The sequence below is a fragment of the Podarcis liolepis genome, assembly GCF_965112155.1.
Source record: "Podarcis liolepis genome assembly, chromosome: 8".
Taxonomy (NCBI): Eukaryota; Metazoa; Chordata; class Lepidosauria; order Squamata; family Lacertidae; genus Podarcis; species Podarcis liolepis.
This window is the reverse complement of record NC_139560.1, coordinates 67,219,125-67,238,935: the sequence shown is the minus strand read 5'-3', so window position 1 is coordinate 67,238,935 and position 19,811 is coordinate 67,219,125. Positions and strand designations below refer to the sequence as shown.

The 19,811-nt window shown below is 45.1% G+C and overlaps 1 protein-coding gene across 1 annotated transcript in view; it reads left to right on the top strand.

Moving 5' to 3' along the window:
* SERPINB5 (serpin family B member 5) overlaps positions 1–18,677 on the top strand; it is a 43,977-nt gene extending 25,300 nt beyond the window's left edge. The window contains exons 8-14 of the mRNA XM_083518388.1: positions 802–996; positions 2,545–2,655; positions 3,802–3,921; positions 6,306–6,423; positions 12,090–12,232; positions 15,241–15,396; positions 16,897–18,677. Coding sequence (XP_083374514.1) covers positions 802–996; positions 2,545–2,655; positions 3,802–3,921; positions 6,306–6,423; positions 12,090–12,232; positions 15,241–15,396; positions 16,897–17,301 — 1,248 coding nt within the window. The 3' untranslated portion in view covers positions 17,302–18,677. The remainder of the gene's footprint in view (positions 1–801; positions 997–2,544; positions 2,656–3,801; positions 3,922–6,305; positions 6,424–12,089; positions 12,233–15,240; positions 15,397–16,896) is intronic.
* Positions 18,678–19,811: the final 1,134 nt, after the last annotated feature.

Sequence of the window (19,811 nt, the reverse complement as noted above, 5' to 3'; positions counted from 1 at the left end):
TTGGTGCTGTAACTGATACCCCATCTAGTTTACAGCACAAAACTAGCACCAAACATTGGCATCAGTTTGGGGGAATCTAGAATTCTGGGTTCATACGTTAATGAAGCTGGCAAGAATCCCTACTCTCAGGTACTAACTTTTGAAACACTGAAAGCAAGCACGGATTACAAGACTTCACATGATATTTAAGTCTTGTATGTTTTGACATTGTAGTGCATAGATAGGATAAAAAGATTAAAACCAACACGCACTTTTTAAGTTGTGAACTGCCTTGAGATCTATGGGTATAGGGCAGTATACAAATTATTATTATTGTGGTGATTGTTGTTATGCTTGAGGACTACTTTTGAAAAGCTGTAGCATGGCCTTTCAGCCTGTCCTATTTGTTTTAATTGCTATGCAAATGTGGTCCCAGCTACATTATGTCCTGCCTGGTACCAACCCTACTTTCCTCTACAACGTCATCAAAAGTTTCTTATGATTCTTACAGCTTTTTGCAGTCTGCTTTTTGCGTTGCTGACTAATAGCTTCCAGTTGCACATATCCTTTGAATATAAAGTGAACAATTGAGGAATAGGCTTGGAAAGGTGTTCCTCAAGAGATCTTTTCAATATCGAAATGCTCTGGGAGGAAAAATGGTCTGTGAGGGGGAAAAAACTTTCCCCTTGGGTGTGTGCCTTTGCAGTCATATATCTGCAGCAGAACTACACCTGTTCCATGAAGTCAAGTTTTCCTAACTTGAGCAATCAATCATTTAGCTACCTATTTATTGATTTTTTTCTCCCTCTCTCCCCTCACCAGTTAGTCACCATGGATCTACATTTCACTAAGGATCCCCTTCCTGCAGCAATTATTGCTTTTGGTCTTGATCTTTACAAGAAGCTGAACAGAAGTGACACTTGCAAAAACATCTTCTTCTCTCCAATAAGTATCACATCCGCCCTGGCCATGGTACAACTTGGTGCCAGGGGAAGCAGCAAAACTCAGATGGAAGAGGTGAGCATCAACAAATACATACAGTTGCATCTCTAAGCGGCTCCTGCACTACTTCTCCTTCTCCTCCTCCTCCTCCTCCTCCTCCTCCTCCTCCTCCTCCTCCTCCTCCTCCTTCTTCTTCTTCTATTATTCATTGAATTTACATACTGCCCTATACCTGGAGGTCTCAAGGCAGTTCACAGAAAAGATCACTACATATATGATCAGAATAAAAACAACACCCCCCCCATCAGATGCCAACGAAATAAACAACTATCCGACTTTTAGAAGACATCTGAAGGCAACCCTGTTTAGGGAACTTTTTAATGTTTGAAGTTTTCTTCTGTTTTTAATGTTCTGTTGAAAGCCGCCCAGAGTGGCTGGAGAAACCCAGCCAGATGCGCAGGAAGAAATAAATTATTATTATTATTATTATTATTATTATTATTATTATTATTATTATTATTATCCACAACCCAATAACATCCCCCCACTTACCCAGGACTTGGTTTCTCTGGAATGAAGGTCAATGGGACTGAGGTGTCACTAGGATACATGGCTGGCTTTTTGTTAACACAGCTATACAACCTGAGCATAGGATGGAGGAGCTGACAGCATTAACACTCCCACAGATCTTGCTTCCCCACTAGATTTCCAGGGAAACCTGAGCCCCAGCTTTCGCCCCAGCACAGTGTAAGACAACTCTCTATGCCTTCAGCTTCCAGCATCAGCCAAGACTCATACATACACAGCTCTCCCTTAGCCTATTGTTCTCCATCCTAGGATGGCATGCCATTCCCAAGGTGTGAGATGGGGAAAAGCCCTTCCATGTGTCTCTACGGCAGCAGAGCTCACTCTTTAAAATGCAGGTGATGGGTACTTACCTGATAGGCTGTGGCCATTGCCTTAACAAAGGAACTTGTTCGACTAGGGTTAGCAAAGCAGAAAATTTGTAAGAAAACGAGTGTCGAAACACTATATATTCAAAGTAGCTGTAAGAATCATTAAAAGAAGCCATTGGTACAAACCTGTAAGGTACGTTGAAATATACTCAGAGTCGCAAAGTGATTTCATGCTCTTTATTCAGCTCATAGTGGTGAGGAGGAATGAATGAATGTCCCCTCAAAGTATCTGCTTTATATACATTATTTACACAATGGGCTGCACATGATTGGTTAATTCTGGAATTCTACTGTAAGCCAGTCAGGTTGTGGATTCACTTATATCTGGAGCATGATTGGGTGGTTCCTGCCAACCAATCATACTGCTGCATTGTTCTTGGACCACTCAGACTGCTGCAATTTGGATCCTATTGTTCTAGGACCAATCAGACTGCTGCAGTTTGGATCCTATTCAACTCAGTACATAACATACGTACTTCATTTTTCATATTCATTTCTTGCTTTCCTTTTAAAACAACTACCGCCACAAACCAATGTAGCTGTTTCAGCAGTAACAATATTTTTAGCAGTTGTAGTCTCTTGTTTATTTAATCAAGGTAAGTGGGATTTTTTTGCCCCCTTCCTATCCCGGATGCTTTGCATTGCTTACAACTTGTTTCTGCTATAGGTGCTACACTTCAATAGGACTCTGGGAAGCGCAAGACCAGCTGGTTCTAAGGGGAAAATGTGTCTTCTTGCGTCAGAACCCGAGAGAGATACTGCAGCTCAGTTTTCAGTGGTATGTCCAGAACTATTCTTAAAGCCACAGGACTAAGTGGCGGGTTATTTTTTTTGGTACCATCAAGACCTGTAGCCAGAAATGTGGTGAGGAAGCCAGGCCAAGCGACCCTCTACACCAATTGCACTGAGTTGGTGATGGATAGATATACCACCAACACACTGGTAGAATGGCCACATCCACACAGCCTGGAAAGCAAGCAACACAGGAAAACAGGAGATGACATAAAAATGGCAGGCAAACCTACAGCATCCCTGGGAAATGGACCAATCAGGAACAGTGCCAGCAATCATACCCCTAAGCCGCATGTCACCCACTTTCGGAGGGAGTCAATTACAGTCGTACCTTGGACTTCCAAAATGTTTGGAAACCAAAGCGTGGCTTCTGATTGGCTGCAGGAAGCTCCTGCAGCCAATCAGGAGCCGTGGAAGCCGAGCTGGACGTTCAGCTTCCGAAAATCATTTGAAAACTGGAACACTCATTTCCGGGTTTTGATCATTCAGGAGCCAATTTGTTTGGGAGCCAAGGTGTTTGGGATTCGAGGTACGACTGTAATTCACAATGATACCCTCCCCAACACAAATCTCTTGAACCATACATGCGATGTTGCTATGGCTTCCCCAGTCCACCAGCCCCAGTGGCACTGCCAGTAGTGAACTGGAAGCCCTCGAGCATCCTTCTGAACAGATTCCCTTATGTTCCTTTCAAGCACTGGTTTGGAGCACAACACACAACAGAATGGGAGGAAAGTATATACAGCAACACACCCACATCGCTCCCTAGGCAGGAAGTCTTTAGAGTGTAACCATATACAACAATCCTGTGACAAGTGTTGAAGACCCACTGGGGGAGGGAGAGGCCCTTTGGCCAAGCATCCAAATGGAGGGGCTGATACATGCAACAAGGCGAGCCATACACTGACTGCAGCAACCTCCAGAGGCTCACTGAACATGGGCAATCCCAATTTTAGAAGCTTCGGGATACCTGATTGGTAAATTGTTGCTGATGATTGACCTCTGTTATTTTTCTTCTCAAGCCCTTAAAAATAATAGATAGCAATGAGCTCTTGCTGCCAAACATTTCTGCATCCATTAATCTACTTGTTTCTCCCCCCATTTGAAATCTTCTTCTTAATACTGTGGCTAGGAAGAAGGAATCTTTCCAGAGATCAAGAAACTTCTGTTTCAGCTGAATAATCTCAGTAACGACTATGAGCTGAACGTGGCCAACAATCTGTTCATGCAGAAGGGATATGAATTTTTAAAGGTAAGTGATCTCTCACTGTGGAAGGAAAGCTGTAGCTCAGTTGCAGAGCTGTCCACATGCATGAAAAAGGTCTCTTATACCCACCAACAGTCCTGATTTGAGCAGGATATCCCAGAATTATAACAATGAGAATAATAAAAAAATACCATTTATACTCTGGCAATTTGGTTTGGTTTCCTCAGCCCCTCCAGGCGGCTCCCAACAGAATATTAAAAAACATGATAAAACACCAAACATTAAAAACTTCCCTAAACAGGGCTGCCTTCAGATGCCTTATAAAAGTCAGGTAGTTGTTTATTGCCTTGACATCTGATGGGGGGGTGTTCCACATGGCGGACGCCGCTACTGAAAAGGCCTTCTGCCTGGTTCCCTGTAGCTTCTCTTCTCGCAGTGAGGGAACCCCAGAAGGCCCTCAGAGCTAGACCTCAATGTCTGGGCTGAATAGTGGGGGTGGAGATATATACCCCCACTCGGCCGAGGTCATCCTGGTTTCTGATTGGATCCCAGAGTGTACATAAACGGGAAATTGTGGCTTAGTAAAAAAGAAAATGAAAGTGGACATTGTGCTGGTCCTGTGGGTTACCCGAGAGGCGAGGTCCAAGTCCGGTTCGTGGTCGAAGGTGCAACATGGAGGCAGTCTGAAGTAACTGAAGCTGGGTGCAGGACAGGGAGTCGGGTGAAGTCAGGAACAGGCAAGCAAGCAGGGAGCCAGGGTGGGTCAGGGTTCAGGCAGGAACTAGCAACCAACAATGTTGCTCCCGCAACTTGGGACTGGGGCTGGCCGGCTTTTATCTGCCCCGAGGCATAGTGTGGCCCTGATCCTCTGGTGACTTGCCTCTCCTGGCCTGGAGGCGAGCACTCCTCCTGTGGGAACTTAGTTCCCTCTGCCTCTCTGCCCTGAGCCTCTGTAGCTCAGGAGAGGCTGGAGGGTTACCGGACCCAGAGGCAACCTCAGCTTCCTCTTGTGGGGCTGAGAGTGGAGCACCTGCAGGCAATGGGTCCTCCATCACCTCAGGAGCCAGAGAAGACCCAGCTGATGCATGCATCTGAGGACCCAGCACTGGTGAGGACCCTTCAGGCTCATGCCCCAGCCCCTGCTCAGCTGGTTCTGGAGGCGGGGACTCCTGTGCAGGCTGGGATCCCTCAGGTTCAGCCTCTGAGTCCGAATCCCAGGCCATCACAGACATTTTCACAGTCCTCTTGTGCATGAAGGAGGAGGAGGAGGAAAGGGAAGGTGGAAGCCCACCAAGACTTGTTGCCAATCATTTTAAATGGTTTAAATGATAGTCTTCTGAATCCAGGCTACATTCATCATTAAATCAAGGGTGGAAAACCTGTAGCTTTCCAAATGTTTTTGGACTCCAACTTCCTTCATCCCTAACAACTGTCCATACCAGTTGACGGTGATGGGTGTTGAGAGTCATGCATCATATGGAAGGCCGAAGGTGCCCCCTTAGATCCCCAAAAGCTGTTGTGACCACAAAGGAGGGGTGTTGTCAGGGACTGGGCAGAGGAGGAATGGTGGAGGCCTCCTCATCCTGACCCTTCCAGGGAGGAGGAAGAGGAAGACAGTATAGATTAACAACAGTAGTTTGAGGGAGGTCACAGCTCAGAGGCAAATGAGGGGGAAAGTTGGAAAATTGTGGGAGAGCCAAAACGGCTGACTGACACATTGTCATTAGAAAGCACTCCAGACCCACCATCTCCCAGAACCCAGCAAGCCTTAAATGTAGGAGAGCAAAGAGCTTGAAGGCAGAGGGTACTTAGTGGCACCGTTAAGGAGGTGATGATGCTGATGACAAATGAGGAAGTGGGAGAGATGAGGGGTGGAGACTCGTGACAACGCCATTATTCAAGAGGTTGGGTTCTATAGCGTCTCTCTGTAAAGTTTGAAATAAAAAAGGACTGTGAGAAACTTTTCCTTGTCTTTATACTTTCCTGGGCAACCAGCCGGGAGCTGCTGACAGCATCCTGACAGGTGCGTAACTAGAAATGTTGTTGTTGTTGTTTAGTCGTTTAGTCGTGTCTGACTCTTCGTGACCCCATGGACGAGAGCATGCCAGGCACTCCTGTCTTCATAACTAGAAATACCTTGACTATATTTTAATGGTTGGCCAGATTTTCTGTGCACTTTAGAAGGCCGACTTTGCATGAATGCTGAGGGTTTATCTGTCTCTCACTTTTGTGGCCAAATGCCCCAGAAGAGGAGGTTGCAGGCCACACTACATATCAAGTGTTGCTCTGGTTCCCTTTCTGTGGGAAGGTCTCATGATTACCCAGCAGGGCATTAGGTAAGAAGTGATCAGTACCTGTATACCATCATCCACAAATGGCTTGCCTGTGGAATTCACAATATTTCTCTTTCGTTTTTAAAACCTCTACAGCAATATCTCACACGCACGAAGGAAATCTTTGGAGCTACGCTGCAAACGGTCGACTTTCAAAATGCTACCGAAAAAGCAAGGCAGGAGATTAACCTTGAAGTTGCCAGGCAGACAAAGGGTAAGGAAGCTGAAGGTCACTTCCTGACGACGTGTTTATTGAGCATTCCTCCTCGGCATCCATTCTGATTTGTTTGTGGGGATGTTAGACCTTGTTGCATCATCAAGTATCGTTCCACACTTCCCAGTGAATTTACCCATCACCCCACTCAGGAATAGCAACAGCCTGGAAGCACTCAGTGTTGCAGGAATCATTGATTTGTAGCACAAAACCAAGATCACCACCTTATTTTTCTTGCAGTGTGTTGTTTAGTTGTTTAGTCGTGTCTGACTCTTTGTGACCCCATGGACCAGAGCACGCCAGGCCCTCCTGTCTTCCACTGTCTCCCGCAGCTTGGTCAAATTCATGCTGGTAGCTTCGAGAACACTGTCCAACCATCTCATCCTCTGGCTTCCCCTTCTCCTTGTGCCCTCCATCTTTCCCAACATCAGGGTCTTTTCCAGGGAGTCTTCTCTTCTCATGAGGTGGCCAAAGTATTGGAGCCTCAGCTTCACGATCTGTCCCTCCAGTGAGCACTCAGGGCTAATTTCCTTAAGAATGGATAGGTTTGATCTTCTTGCAGTCCATGGGACTCTCAAGAGTCTCCTCCAGCACCATAATTCAAAAGCATTAATTCTTGGGCGATCAGCCTTCTTTATGCTCCGTTTCTTGCAGTACCCCTTTATTATTATTTCTTCTTCTTCTTCTTCTTCTTCTTCTTCTTCTTCTTCTTCTTCTTCTTCTTCTTCTCCTTCTCCTTCTCCTTCTCCTTCTCCTTCTCCTTCTCTCCTTCTTCTTCTATTTTGACAAAGTAATAACCATAAATATATAAGAATAAAAATGTACACCCCACCACTGAGACCATTCCATTGTAACTATCCAACCTCCCAAAATTTCAACACCTCTTGTGATGATTTGACCCCTTTTCATTTTAACAGTACAAATTCTACAAGCACCTTCCATATCTCCTTGAAATAATTTATCCTGCATATTCCCTGTTAATTTATCATTAATAGCTATATCCCACATTTCTTTATACCACTCTTCCGTTTTATATTCTGCTTCCCCCTTCCACTTCCTATCTATCGTAATTCTTGCAGCTGTCAATACATTTGTGAGCAAATCTTTCCCCGGGTCTTTAACAGCATTTTGCACAGCAAGCTAAATTTTATCCAGTGAAGTTTTTCCTCTTGTGGCTCCCTAGCTCTGGGACCCTCTTCCTCTGGAGGTGCAGATGGGAGAAAACCTTACTGGACTTTCTCCATCAAGTTCTTTCAGGTTCTAGAGGTTCCTTGGGGCGTCTTTTTTTAAATAATTCATTCATGATTATGTGTACTCATGATGATATCAGGGTGGTTTTACATAAACCCAATTTTCAATACTGTTTGCACCTGCAAAGGTTTTGGGGTAGCCATACTGGGTGGTGTTCAGCGCTAGTCCTTTCCCTAAGGCCGTGTTTCTCAACCTGTGGGTCCCCAGATGTTGTTGGACTACAACTCCCATCATTCCTAACCAGCATGACCAGTGGTCAGGGATGCTGGGAGTTGTGGTCCAACAATATCTTGGGGCCCACAGGTTGAGAACCGCTGCCCTAAGGGAAGGCCCACTGAAGTTGTTAAACACTACTAAACTTAGAGTGGAATTCAATCTCATGCTATTACAAGTGCTCCTTCTGCACCAATATGTCTGTTTGCCAGGCAGAATGATCCTCATTCCCTTGCATGATGTTCTGGGGATTCTACAGGACTTTCCTGGGGAAGAGTGAGGGAAAGCCCCATGGTGTAAGTAGAAGCCCTTGTGTCGACAGGGTTCATTAAGTGAATCCCACCTTTCAGTTCATTCATCTCAACGGTTCTGCTATAAGTTGGACTTGGTTGAATACAGCTCACGGCTTCATTCCCAATCAGTGCATGTCCTGTAACTTCCTCCTGAAATCCTGTAACTTTTCATACCACAAATATCCTGGTTTGTTTCATATCTATATAAAAAAAATCCAGTTTTTTTGCTCAATAGTGTAAGACATCCCACTGGACAGCAATAATGGGGTAACACTGAGGAAGCATTGCAGGGCTACTAAAAAGGTGAAATGATGTGTAATCCACTACTAATGTATTATTACTGCATCAATGACATATTGCAGAATTCATTTGCAATGTCCTGCTGCCCCAACCTAGGTAAAGGTAAAGAGACCGCTGACCATTAGGTCCAGTCATGACCGACTCTGGGGTTGTGGTACTCATCTCGCTTTATTGGCCAAGAGAGCCGGTGTACAGCTTCCGGGTCATGTGGCCAGCATGACTAAGCCGCTTCTGGCGAACCAGAGCAGCACACGGAAACGCCGTTTACCTTCCCACCAAAGCAGTACCTATTTATCTACTTGCACTTTGATGTGCTTTCAAACTGCTAGGTTGGCAGGAGCAGGGACCGAGCAATGGGAGCTCACCCCGTCATGGGGATTCAAACCGCCGACCTTCTGATCGGCAAGTCCTAGGCTCTGTGGTTTAACCCACAGCGCCACCTGCGTCCAACCTAGAGGAGCTCATAATGAAAGTTGCCACTGTTATTGGAGCTTTATGGTGCTGTGCTAATCATTTGGTTCTTATTGTCAGTTGTATTTATTTTTATATGCTGGAAACTGCCCTGGGATAACCTCAATGTGATGGAGAGTAGTCTATAAATAAAAAAAAATAAAGCATTCCTCGCAAGGAGTCAAAAGCCATCTGCTGCCCCTGCCCCCATCGCCACACATTCTTTTTCTGCAACAGTCTATGTAATGGTTCAGCTACCGAAGCTTTCTGGGGTAAGAACGAATGATAAAAGTTAATAAGTCCCAGGAATGACTGCAACTCCGTCTTGTTCTGTGGTCGTGGTGCCTCGATGATGGCCTTAATCTTAGCATCTGTGGGGTCGATGCCTGATGCATCAATTTTAAACCCCAAGAAATCTACAGTTGGCACCCCCAAACTGCATTTTTCCTTTTTCAGTTGCAACCCCACCTCCTTGAACTTGAGCAACACTGCACGAACACGCGCAACCAGTTCCTGTGGGTCTTTTCCAGCAATCAAAACGTCATCAAAAAATGGCAAGACCCCCGGCAGACCTCTTAACAGGCGTTCCATGAGCCCTTGAAAAATCCCTGGGGCCACACAAACTCCAAATTGTAATCTGTTAACTCTGATCGCCCCTTTATGTGTGACAATAGTCTGTGCTTCAGCTGATTGTGGGGTTACTGGCAGCTGTTGGTAAGCTTGTGCCAGGTCAATTTTGGCGAACACCTTGCCCCCAGCCAGTTTAGCCAACAGATGTGATACGACTGGAATGGGGTATGAGTTTCCCCTGAGTGCCTTATTGATAGTGCATTTGTAATCTGCACAGATCCTGACTTCCCCATTTGCTTTAAGGGGCGTGACGATTGGAGTCTCCCACTTAGCAGAGTCCACGGGTGAGAGAACTCCCTGCTTGACCAATTTATCCAGCTCTGCTTCGATCTTGGGTTGCAGTGCAAATGGCACTCGCCTTGGTTTGAGTCGGATTGGGGCCACCCCAGGGTCCAACTCGAAGTCAACTGGGGGCCCTTTATAACAACCCAGTTTTCCATTAAAGAGACCAGCAAATTCTTTGCATAATGCCTCGCTCATCTCAGGGCAGGTTTGGATTGAATTAAGCCCTGATATACTCAGTCCCAGGGCGGGGAACCAGTCAGTGCCCAGGAGACTGTGGCGCCTGCCCTTCACAATCACCAGTTTGAGTACAGCCTGTTTGTCCCGGAACTGTACTCTCACGGCACACATTCCCATAACATGGATGCGGCCCGGTGAGTATGACTGCAAGGTTGCCGGGAAGGGCTCCAGAGGGGGCAACTTACCCCTGGGGAAGAATGTCCTCGCGGTCTGGTCCGACACGATAGTGAATCCAGATCCGGAGTCCACCTCCATGTCGCACTGCTGACCCTCAATCTTCACCTTGACGTGTGCCTTGCCTTGCGCTGGGAACTGCACGACCCTCCCGTTGATCTCCGTTACGTAGTGGCAGTCCTTTAGAAAATGGGTTGCTGTGGGCGGTCTGCGATGCTCCAGTCTAGGTGCTCCTGTCGCTCCCAACGCCGCTGATCTACAGACCCTGGCGATGTGACCTGTCTTCCCGCACGTCCGGCACATAGCATCCCGGAAACGACAACTCTTCCGCTCATGGTTTCCGCCACAACCTGGGCACCTGCCTCGGTGATCTTTGTGCACTGTGCAGGCCTGACGCACTGACTCGACCCCACGGACTGGGCTCTGGCTCGGAGTAGCCTCTAGCTCGTCCATGGCATGCGCAACTTCTATCTGTGGCTTAGGGGCCTTGCGACTGGCATCAAGCTCCTCTCTTTCATAATTCTCCGTGGCGGTGGCCTCCTTCAAGGCTGAAGCAAGGGTAACCTCTTCTTTAGCCACGATGCGTCTTCTGGCTTTCTTGCTGCTCAGACCACCGACAAACCGATCCAGGAGAGACTCTTCCAGATTTTGGAAGTCGCAGTGCTGAGCGAGCTTCCGCAGTTCAGCTAGAAATGCAGATACAGACTCCCCAGTACGCTGCTGCCTCTTATGAAACTCCATCCGCCGGGCCATCTTGGTCTCAGTAGGCGCCAAGTGGCTTGTTAGGCAGGCAAGAATATCTGTGAGAGATGTCTCACTTAGCTTCGCTGGAGCAAGCAATGCCTTGGCCAGCTTGAAGGTCTCAGGCCCACAGTAGCTCAGGAATGTGGCCCTTCTTTTGCTGGCATCGGTGATCCCTTGAGCCTCTGCGAAGAACTCGAAGCGTTCGACGTAGTCTTCCCATGTGTGGGGCTCTGATGGCTGGAAGGCCTCCAATACCCTTGGACTCTCCATTGTCCTGTGGGCAGGGTCGTCTTCTCAGCTGGCCAGTGAGTCTTGTTCTTAGCTGCAATCCGGACTCTGAGGCAGGGCTGCGTTTAACCGCTCCTCAGCATTCCGGATCCCACCTTCGTCGCCAGTTGTTGTGACATGGGGTTTGTGATTTCAGCTCTCTTGATATAACATGCTGGAGACAGTTCTCTAGTAACACTTCTTTATTAAAGCAACAAGACTAAGGTCTGGGGAGAGGAAAGCTACATTTATAGGGACAGGGGACTAGCAAGAAACGATACATTTTGGAGGGAACAATATCAGGCAATCACAGTCCTGCCTTTTGGAGGAAACCAATAAGACAGAGGATCCAAATACAGCAGCCTAAATGAACCAATAGTAGCTGTACCCTCTGGAACCAAAAGGCCGTTACTTTACCCTAATGCAAATACAGACAATCATAATACAGATATAAAATCCTTTCACTCAATACACAACAGTTTAACCCACAGCGCCACCTGCGTCCAACCTAGAGGAGCTCATAATGAAAGTTGCCACTGTTATTGGAGCTTTATGCTGCTGTGCTAATCATTTGGTTCTTATTGTCAGTTGTATTTATTTTTATATGCTGGAAACTGCCCTGGGATAACCTCAATGCGATGGAGAGTAGTCTATAAATAAATAAAAATAAAACAGTAATTGAGGGTTTGGGGGAAGTGTGATAAGCACAATTCCTCGGTTCTGTGAATCAAAAACAATTCAGTTGCTTTTACTATGTATGCAAGGTGGTGAGGTTATACTTTTTAAAAAAATCCCCATTAATTCAAATTTCTTTTCTCTAAGGAAACATCAAGGACCTTTTCCCTCCGGGAACTATTCAGCTAGACACTGTGTTGGTGCTGGCAAACGCCGTCTATTTTAAAGCAACTTGGGAACACCAGTTTGACCCAAAGCTTACGACAGAAAGAGAATTTAAGCTGAATGAGGTATCGTGGCACAACTGAATCTATCGTTTTAGAATTGTGTGAATGTTCAATGCTGATTCAAGTATGTTACAAAATGGCGGCCCAATGGCACTCTATCAGCCTTCTCAGCTGAGAAGTAGAACAGGTCGAGGACTTGATTGGCTGGCTGGCTCAAGCCATGGATCCTGCACTTCCTTTGGCAAGAGGCCATAACTCATGCAAAAGGTCCAAGCTTCAGTCCTCAACATCTCTACATGTGTTTAGGAAAGACTTCTATCTGAAGCTCTGGAGAATGCCTGCTAGTCTGTGTAAATGCTGCTGAGCTAGATATATATGTCAGTTTGCATTTCTTAGTGCAGAAAAGTATTGATCTGATGTGTAGAGATCTTCCCTATTCTAATTAATTCAAGAGGGTTCTGGAAGCTTATCTATGTGAAAGAAACAAGCAGAAGGTTCATGAAGTTTGGGTTATTCCTTCAGAGAAGCTGAATACAGCAGGTTTAAAATGGTTCTGTTATCTCTTCTTCAAGGTCATGCTGACCATAATAAGAGGCCAGAAGGAGACTGAGTTTCACTTTTCTTTCCATCTCTTTTCCTTCTGATGTGGTGTTCTGTACATAGTATCCTTACCGTTAAGGTTTAGACTTATTATAAGCTATTGTAAATTCAAGTGGGGCCCTAAGCTATAGCTTATTTAGCTTATACATAAATCCAGCACTGGGGGGGAGTACTACATAAATAGCAGCCCACGTGGGCAGTGTGAAGTGGCACATCCTCTTCTATCAGCTCACAGCTTTATTCTGCTATATGTGTAGCTTAAGCTAAAGTCTGTATAATACAAATGATTTTACTCCAAGGATTCACAAGAGGGCGCTCCTCTATTACTAAACAATCTCTACAGCGACGATTACATGTGGAGATTTAAAATTATTATTTTTTAAATAATTTTTATTTGATTTTACAAATAAAAAAATATAACAATCCAAATACATATCCGTATATAGAGATGACTTGAGACTCCCCCCCCAACCAACTATGTGTCCTATTGTCAACATTTACAACTGCCATATTCTATATTTTATACCTATCCATCTCTTCCATAGTGTTTGCTACAAGTGAGGTAAAAATCCTGCTAATGTTTTCATCTGCTTGCAGTGGTCTCTTAAATAAATTACGAATTTTTCCCATTTTTAAAAAAGTTTTTGCCTTCTTGGTTCCTGAGCTTTCCAGTCAGCTTTGCCATTTCGGGGATGTCCATCAGGTTAGCTCATGTGGAGATGTTTTTAGGTGTGCAATTCGTCATTATATTATGTATTTTTGCGTTTTTATATTGTAAACTGCCCTATGAGCCTCAGGCGAAGGGTGGCATATACATTTAATAAATAGGTTAAACAAATAAGTAGGCTCCACACCCAGGACCTCCATTCCACTACCAGGCTGTGTGTTGCCACAGAAATATCTTGCAAAAGGGATTTAAAATTTAAGAACATGTAGTAGAATGTTTAATCCCTCAACGCATTTTGCTGTACTTATCGTAGAAAATTTATATATCCAACCCTTTCAGAATCAGAACCTGCTTTTAATGCAGACATGCATTTGGGGATCCCTTTTTTTTAAAAAAACAACAACATATATTTTTTACCATATATGTCAGGGAACTGACATCGGAGCTAGAGGCGGAGGGAAGGCTCCCAAATGATGCTGGAGAAGGACCCAGCAGGGAGAGAGGCAGCTCAGCAGATGGGGAAGGAAATCAGCGCAACACCAGGGATAAAGGGGGGCAGATGGGGGAATTGGCGAGAGGGCTCCAGGACTCCTCGCCGGAGACCAGCGGGGAGAGCACGGGTCCTCCGCTACCCACACCCTCCCTGCGCAGAAGACTTCCGCGCAGGGAGAGTAGGAGGAGACTTGGTGTCAAACAGCTTTTATGCTGGAAAAGGTTTAAGAAACGCCCACTGACGGATTCTGCTAGCGACTGAGGCAGCCACGAAGTGAAGGGCTGTCCAGACAGAAAGGTTTAACAAGGCAACAAAGCCAGGAGAGGCGGCAACTTACGCACAAGCAACCCCATACTCATTGCAATATATTTCCATGGGGTCTTGACCCACTAGTTGAAGATTGATATGCTTCCCCTGACTTGCTGGGACTTTGACTCTTTGCTTTTAATTTTTTGTTTCGTACAATGCTCAGTTTTATTTATGACACACAGCCACATTTTTATCTTGTTTTTAGGAAATTCTATAGACAGTTGTATTTAAATGTTTTCAACTAAATCATTTAGATATTTTTTATTATATTAAGTGCTACGCTTTTAAAGAAATACATGAAACACCTGCAACTTATTACAGAACATTTAGCAATATTTACTACAAATGCTACAAAAATGGTCAAAAGGCATTCCTAAAAATTTCACCAAGGGGCGGGGGGAGATGCAGTGTTTCCACCAAGGAAAGGTAGCAGAAAATGAGGCCATCTCTGGTGGACAGAAAAATGGAGCATACATTCAATTCACTTCAAATATTCAAAGCACATCACATGCGTTAGCTCAGTAACTCAACAGCAACTCTTGATTCAGCTGTATTTGTATACCCCCCCGCTTTGAATGCAGTATAAATATGAAACACCAGATGGTGCCAGAGAGCAAAGGAATTTTCTATGTGATTTTTACATCATGTTTTTTTCTTTTGCTATAACAATTTAATTTCTGACTTATTTATAGCATTTTTTCCTGTGTGTTGACCCACCCTCTGTGAAGCAGACAAGCATAGTAGCCTCACCTAGCAAAATTGTGGTTCAACTGAGCTGATTTTAATCATATATTTCCTCACAGCTCCCATTCTTAGCCAGTCCTGTCCCCTGCCAGCTACAACCACCTGAAGAATTGGCTTGTACAATGCTATCAAACAGTAGTTCAGCATTTGTGCATTCGGCTGACCCAAGAAGTGAAGTCTTCTTGCAATATGTATTGACAACCAGAGCGTGTGTGTTTCTGCTAAACCTACGTCTTTCTCTATTGCCTTTCGAAACAGAATGAAAGTAAACATGTACAGATGATGCACCAGAAAGGTCGATTTAAGCTGGGATACACAATGGAGAGGGATGCACAGATCCTTTGCCTCCCATACCATGGCAAAGTGTTGTCCATGATCATTATATTGCCAGACGACATCGGCAATTTGAAACAGGTAAGTCACAAACAAGTCACCATGTTTGAAACATAAATCACAGAGTTGCAGAATGGTTTTGACATTGCTGTTGTTTAGTCGTTTAGTCGTGTCTGACTCTTCGTGACCCCATGGACCAGAGCACGCCAGGCACGCCTGTCTTCCACTGCCTCCCGCAGTTTGGTCAGACTCATGTTTGTAGCTTCGAGAACACCGTCCAACCATCTTGTCCTCTGTCGTCCCCTTCTCCTTGTGCCCTCCATCTTTCCCAACATCAGGGCCTTTTCCAGAGATTTGCCCCCATAACTTACAGTGAATCATGTTTTGTTTTGTAAATAATTTTACAAATTTTACTAAAATCCAATATAAACCACATTATATCAATCTCAAATTACAATTCAAATTCAAATATGTATCAATTATAAAGCCAATTATAAATTTTGTGTGGCCTCCCGCGGGCTAGATTTCAAGGTGAGATCATTTTATTTTGTCCTGCTTCCGAAGTCTTAATCAGTCCTGTTACGTTCAGTCTTGATCTTGATCCCTTATCAGCAGCTACAGAGTTGCTTTTTTTACTTCCAATCATATTGGCACATTTAATAAATTTCATTTTTCTGCAAGAGGAGTTCTGTATCCCATATATTTCCTGTGTGTGATGTTCAGTGCCGGATTTACATATAAGCTAAACAAGCTATAGCTCAGGGCCCCACTCTCTTGCAGGCCCCCCAAAAATTTAAAGGAAAAAACCCCTGGATGTACATTTCCAAAATATAACATAAAAAACAAATAAAATAAAACCTACGCACAGCAACAGTGTTTTGTGTTGTGTAGGCTCCTACGATGTAAGTAGCTAGCCTGCTCCCTCAAATATCACTTTTTCCCTCATTTCTATATATAGGGTGCCTACATTCTGCATGGACTGGTTGCATGACAACATGTGCAAATGGCATTAGATACCTATTGGGTCCATAAATTACCATATATATTCAACACAAAAACCTGCAGCAATTTGTTGTTTACAAAGGACAGCTGGACATATAAAGGGCCTCATGACCTTCAGTAGCTTAAAGTAAAGGCGAAGGGACCCCTGACCATTAGGTCCAGTCGTGGCCGACTCTGGGGTTGCGGCGCTCATCTCGCTTTATTGGCCGAGGGAGCCGGTGTACAGCTTCCGGGTCATGTGGCCAGCATGACTAAGCCACTTCTGGGGAACCAGAGCAGCGCATGGAAACGCCGTTTACCTTCCCGCCAGAGTGGTACCTATTTATCTACTTGCACTTTGAGGTGCTTTCGAACTGCTAGGTTGGCAGGAGCAGGGACCGAGCAACAGGAGCTCACCCCGTCGTGGGGATTTGAACCGCCGACCTTCTGATTGGCAAGTCCTAGGCTTTGTGGTTTAACCCACAGCGCCACCCACGTCCCTTCAGTTGCTTAGAGCCTCATTAAAACTAAATCCGGCCCTGGCGATGTTTATTTTAGCCATGTTGTTTCTTAATTCTTTTTTTTTTTTTGGCCATACAGGTTGAAAACACCATGACCAGTGAGAATTTAGCACGCTGGACTGCCTCAGAAAACTGGACAGAGGAGAATGTCGAGGTGTTTCTCCCCCAGTTCAAGCTTGAAGAGTCCTTCGACCTCAACTCGCCTTTGCAAGCCCTGGGGATGATTGATGTGTTTGACAGATCCAGAGCCGACCTTTCTGGGATGGCTGCCTCCGATCAACTATACTTATCCAAAGTGCTTCACAAAGCCTTTGTGGACGTTGACGAAGTGGGGACAAAAGCAGCCGCTGCCACAGGCGCTGTGGTCTCCAACAGATCCTTGCCATCCTATAAACTATTTGAAGCTAATCACCCGTTCCTCTTCTGCATCCGGCACAATCCTAGCAATGCCATCCTTTTTCTTGGCAAACTCTGCTCCCCTTAAAACACAAGTCAGATTCCTTCTTTCAGCATATTGAAAAGGGCTGAAAACAAAGTGCCTTGTCCAATGTAATATTAAGGTCTGTTTTTTATTTCTTTTGCAATAGGGGACCACTTACACCAGGGATGGGAAACTTTTGGTCTGGGAGTTGCATGTGACTCTTGATGCCTCTCTATTTTATTTTATTTTTGATAATATTTTATTTTTATCAGTTTTGAATTACAATGCAATAATAGCCTCACTTCCTGCCAACCTAGCAGTTCGAAATCACACAGTGCAAGTAGATAAATAGGTACCACTCCGGCGGGAAGGTAAACGACATTTCCATGTGCTGCTCTGGTTCGCCAGAAGCGGCTTAGTTATGCTGGCCTCATGACCCAGAAGCTGTATGCTGGCTCCCTTGGCCAATAAAGCGAGATGAGCACCGCAACCCCAGAGTCGGTCACGACTGGACCTAACAGTCAGGGGTCCCTTTACCTTTAATAGCCTCATTATAACAATACCAATTTATAAAACAATTATAAATACCAATCGTTCAAATACCAAATTGCATAATTTAGATAAAGTGGCCCCCTGTGTGCTGGATTTGATAGTTTGATTCTTTCCTTTATTTCTGCATTCCAAAATCTTATTAATTTCAGAATATCAGAATAAATGTAGTTTAACAGTGAATTTTAGATACAATGGAAAGAGAAAAGATTTGGATTATGATAAAAGATGCAGGAGGAAATGATTAACAGTAGGACCCACAATGGGGAAAAGGGAAGTTCAAGAGATTTATTGGACTCTTGTTTTTATGTTGTATGTTGGATATGTGGCTGTAAATTTTAAATCTGAAAAACCAAATAAAATAATTTCAAAAAAATAAATAAATCTTACTAATTTCCATTACATTCTGGTCTTAATAATAATCCCTTATACAACAACTGCAATATTAATAACTTCTATTCGTGTTGACACATTAAATGATTTACAAAACTACAAGTGAGGAACTCAAACTACAGTGGTACCTCAGGTTACATACGCTTCAGGTTACAGACTCCGCTAACCCAGAAATAGTGCTTCAGGTTAAGAACTTTGCTTCAGGATGAGAACAGAAATCGGGCTCCCGTGGCACAGCAGCAGCAGGAGACCCCATTAGCTAAAGTGGTGCTTCAGGTTAAGAACAGTTTCAGGTTAAGTACGGACCTCCAGAACGAATTAAGTACTTAACCTGAGGTACCACTGTATATCCTTGTTCTTCCTGTGTGTGGCAATTATTCTGTCTGTGGTGTTTCTTCCTGTCCTTGTAAGATACATCTTCCTTTCCCCGGTTGTTGCTGTTGTCCATCATGCCTTGGGCAGTTGGATGCCTCTCTAAATAAACATTTGTCGCTCCACCCGCCTTTCCTCCTGGCTCCAACCACCACCGTCAAGTGGGCCCCTGAAAGTTTCCTAGCAAGGGACATGGCCCTGAAAAATGCTCCCCACACATTCCTTCTCCCAAGGTTGATGTTGGCCGCCATGTTTTCAGCTAGTGCAGAGGCTCCCAACAGATGAAACATGCACAAATGGTTTTGCCATTTTTCCTTCTCTTCTCTTCTTTCTTTATGCTTCCACCACCCCTTATTTTTATTCATTGACCCCCTCCCATTGCATCCGAGGCTACAGTCCCCCTGGAGCATTCCAACACCCCCGAAAGGGCGGTATCACACACTTTTGGGAAACACTGAGTTACTATTTTACCAGCACTAACCATGTCAAGAGATTTCTCTGCCATAATGGAAAGCAGCAGCAGAGCAAGTTAGGAAGCAGACTTGCTGCAGGGTGGGGAGAGGCGCAAGATGCTACATTAAAGCAGAAAGACCACATTCAGTAGTAAAAGCGGCTAGGAGAGGGTCGTAGCTCATCTGTCTCGCATCCAGCAGGTCCTAGATAGGTTCAGTCCAAGTAGGGCTGGGAAGGTCTTCTGTCTGAAACCCTGGGGAGGCGCTTCCACTCAGAGTAGACAATACTGAGGTAGATACACCAATAAGAAGGCAGCTTCTTATGCTCTTAATACTGGAAAAATAAAGGGAAGGTAGGAGCGCTCAGAAGGTCGGCAGTTCGAATCCCCGTGACAGGGTGAGCTCCCATTACTTGGCCCCAGCTCCTGCCAACCTAGCAGTTCGAAAGCACATCAAAGTGCAAGTAGATAAATAGGTATCACTCTGGCGGGAAGGTACACGGTGTTTCCGTGTGCTGCTCTGGTTCACCAGAAACGGCTTTGTCATGTTGGCCACATGACCCGGAAGCTGTACGCCGGCTCCCTCGGCGTACAGTAAAGCGAGATGAGCGCCGCAACCCCAGAGTCGTCCACAACTGGGAGCCAGTGTGGTGTAGTGGTTAAGAGCGGTAGTCTCGTAATCTGGGGAACCGGGTTCGTGTCTCCGCTCCTCCACATGCAGCTGCTGGGTGACCTTGGGCCAGTCACACTTCTTTGAAGTCTCTCAGCCCTACTCACCTCACAGAGTGTTTGTTGTGGGGGAGGAAGG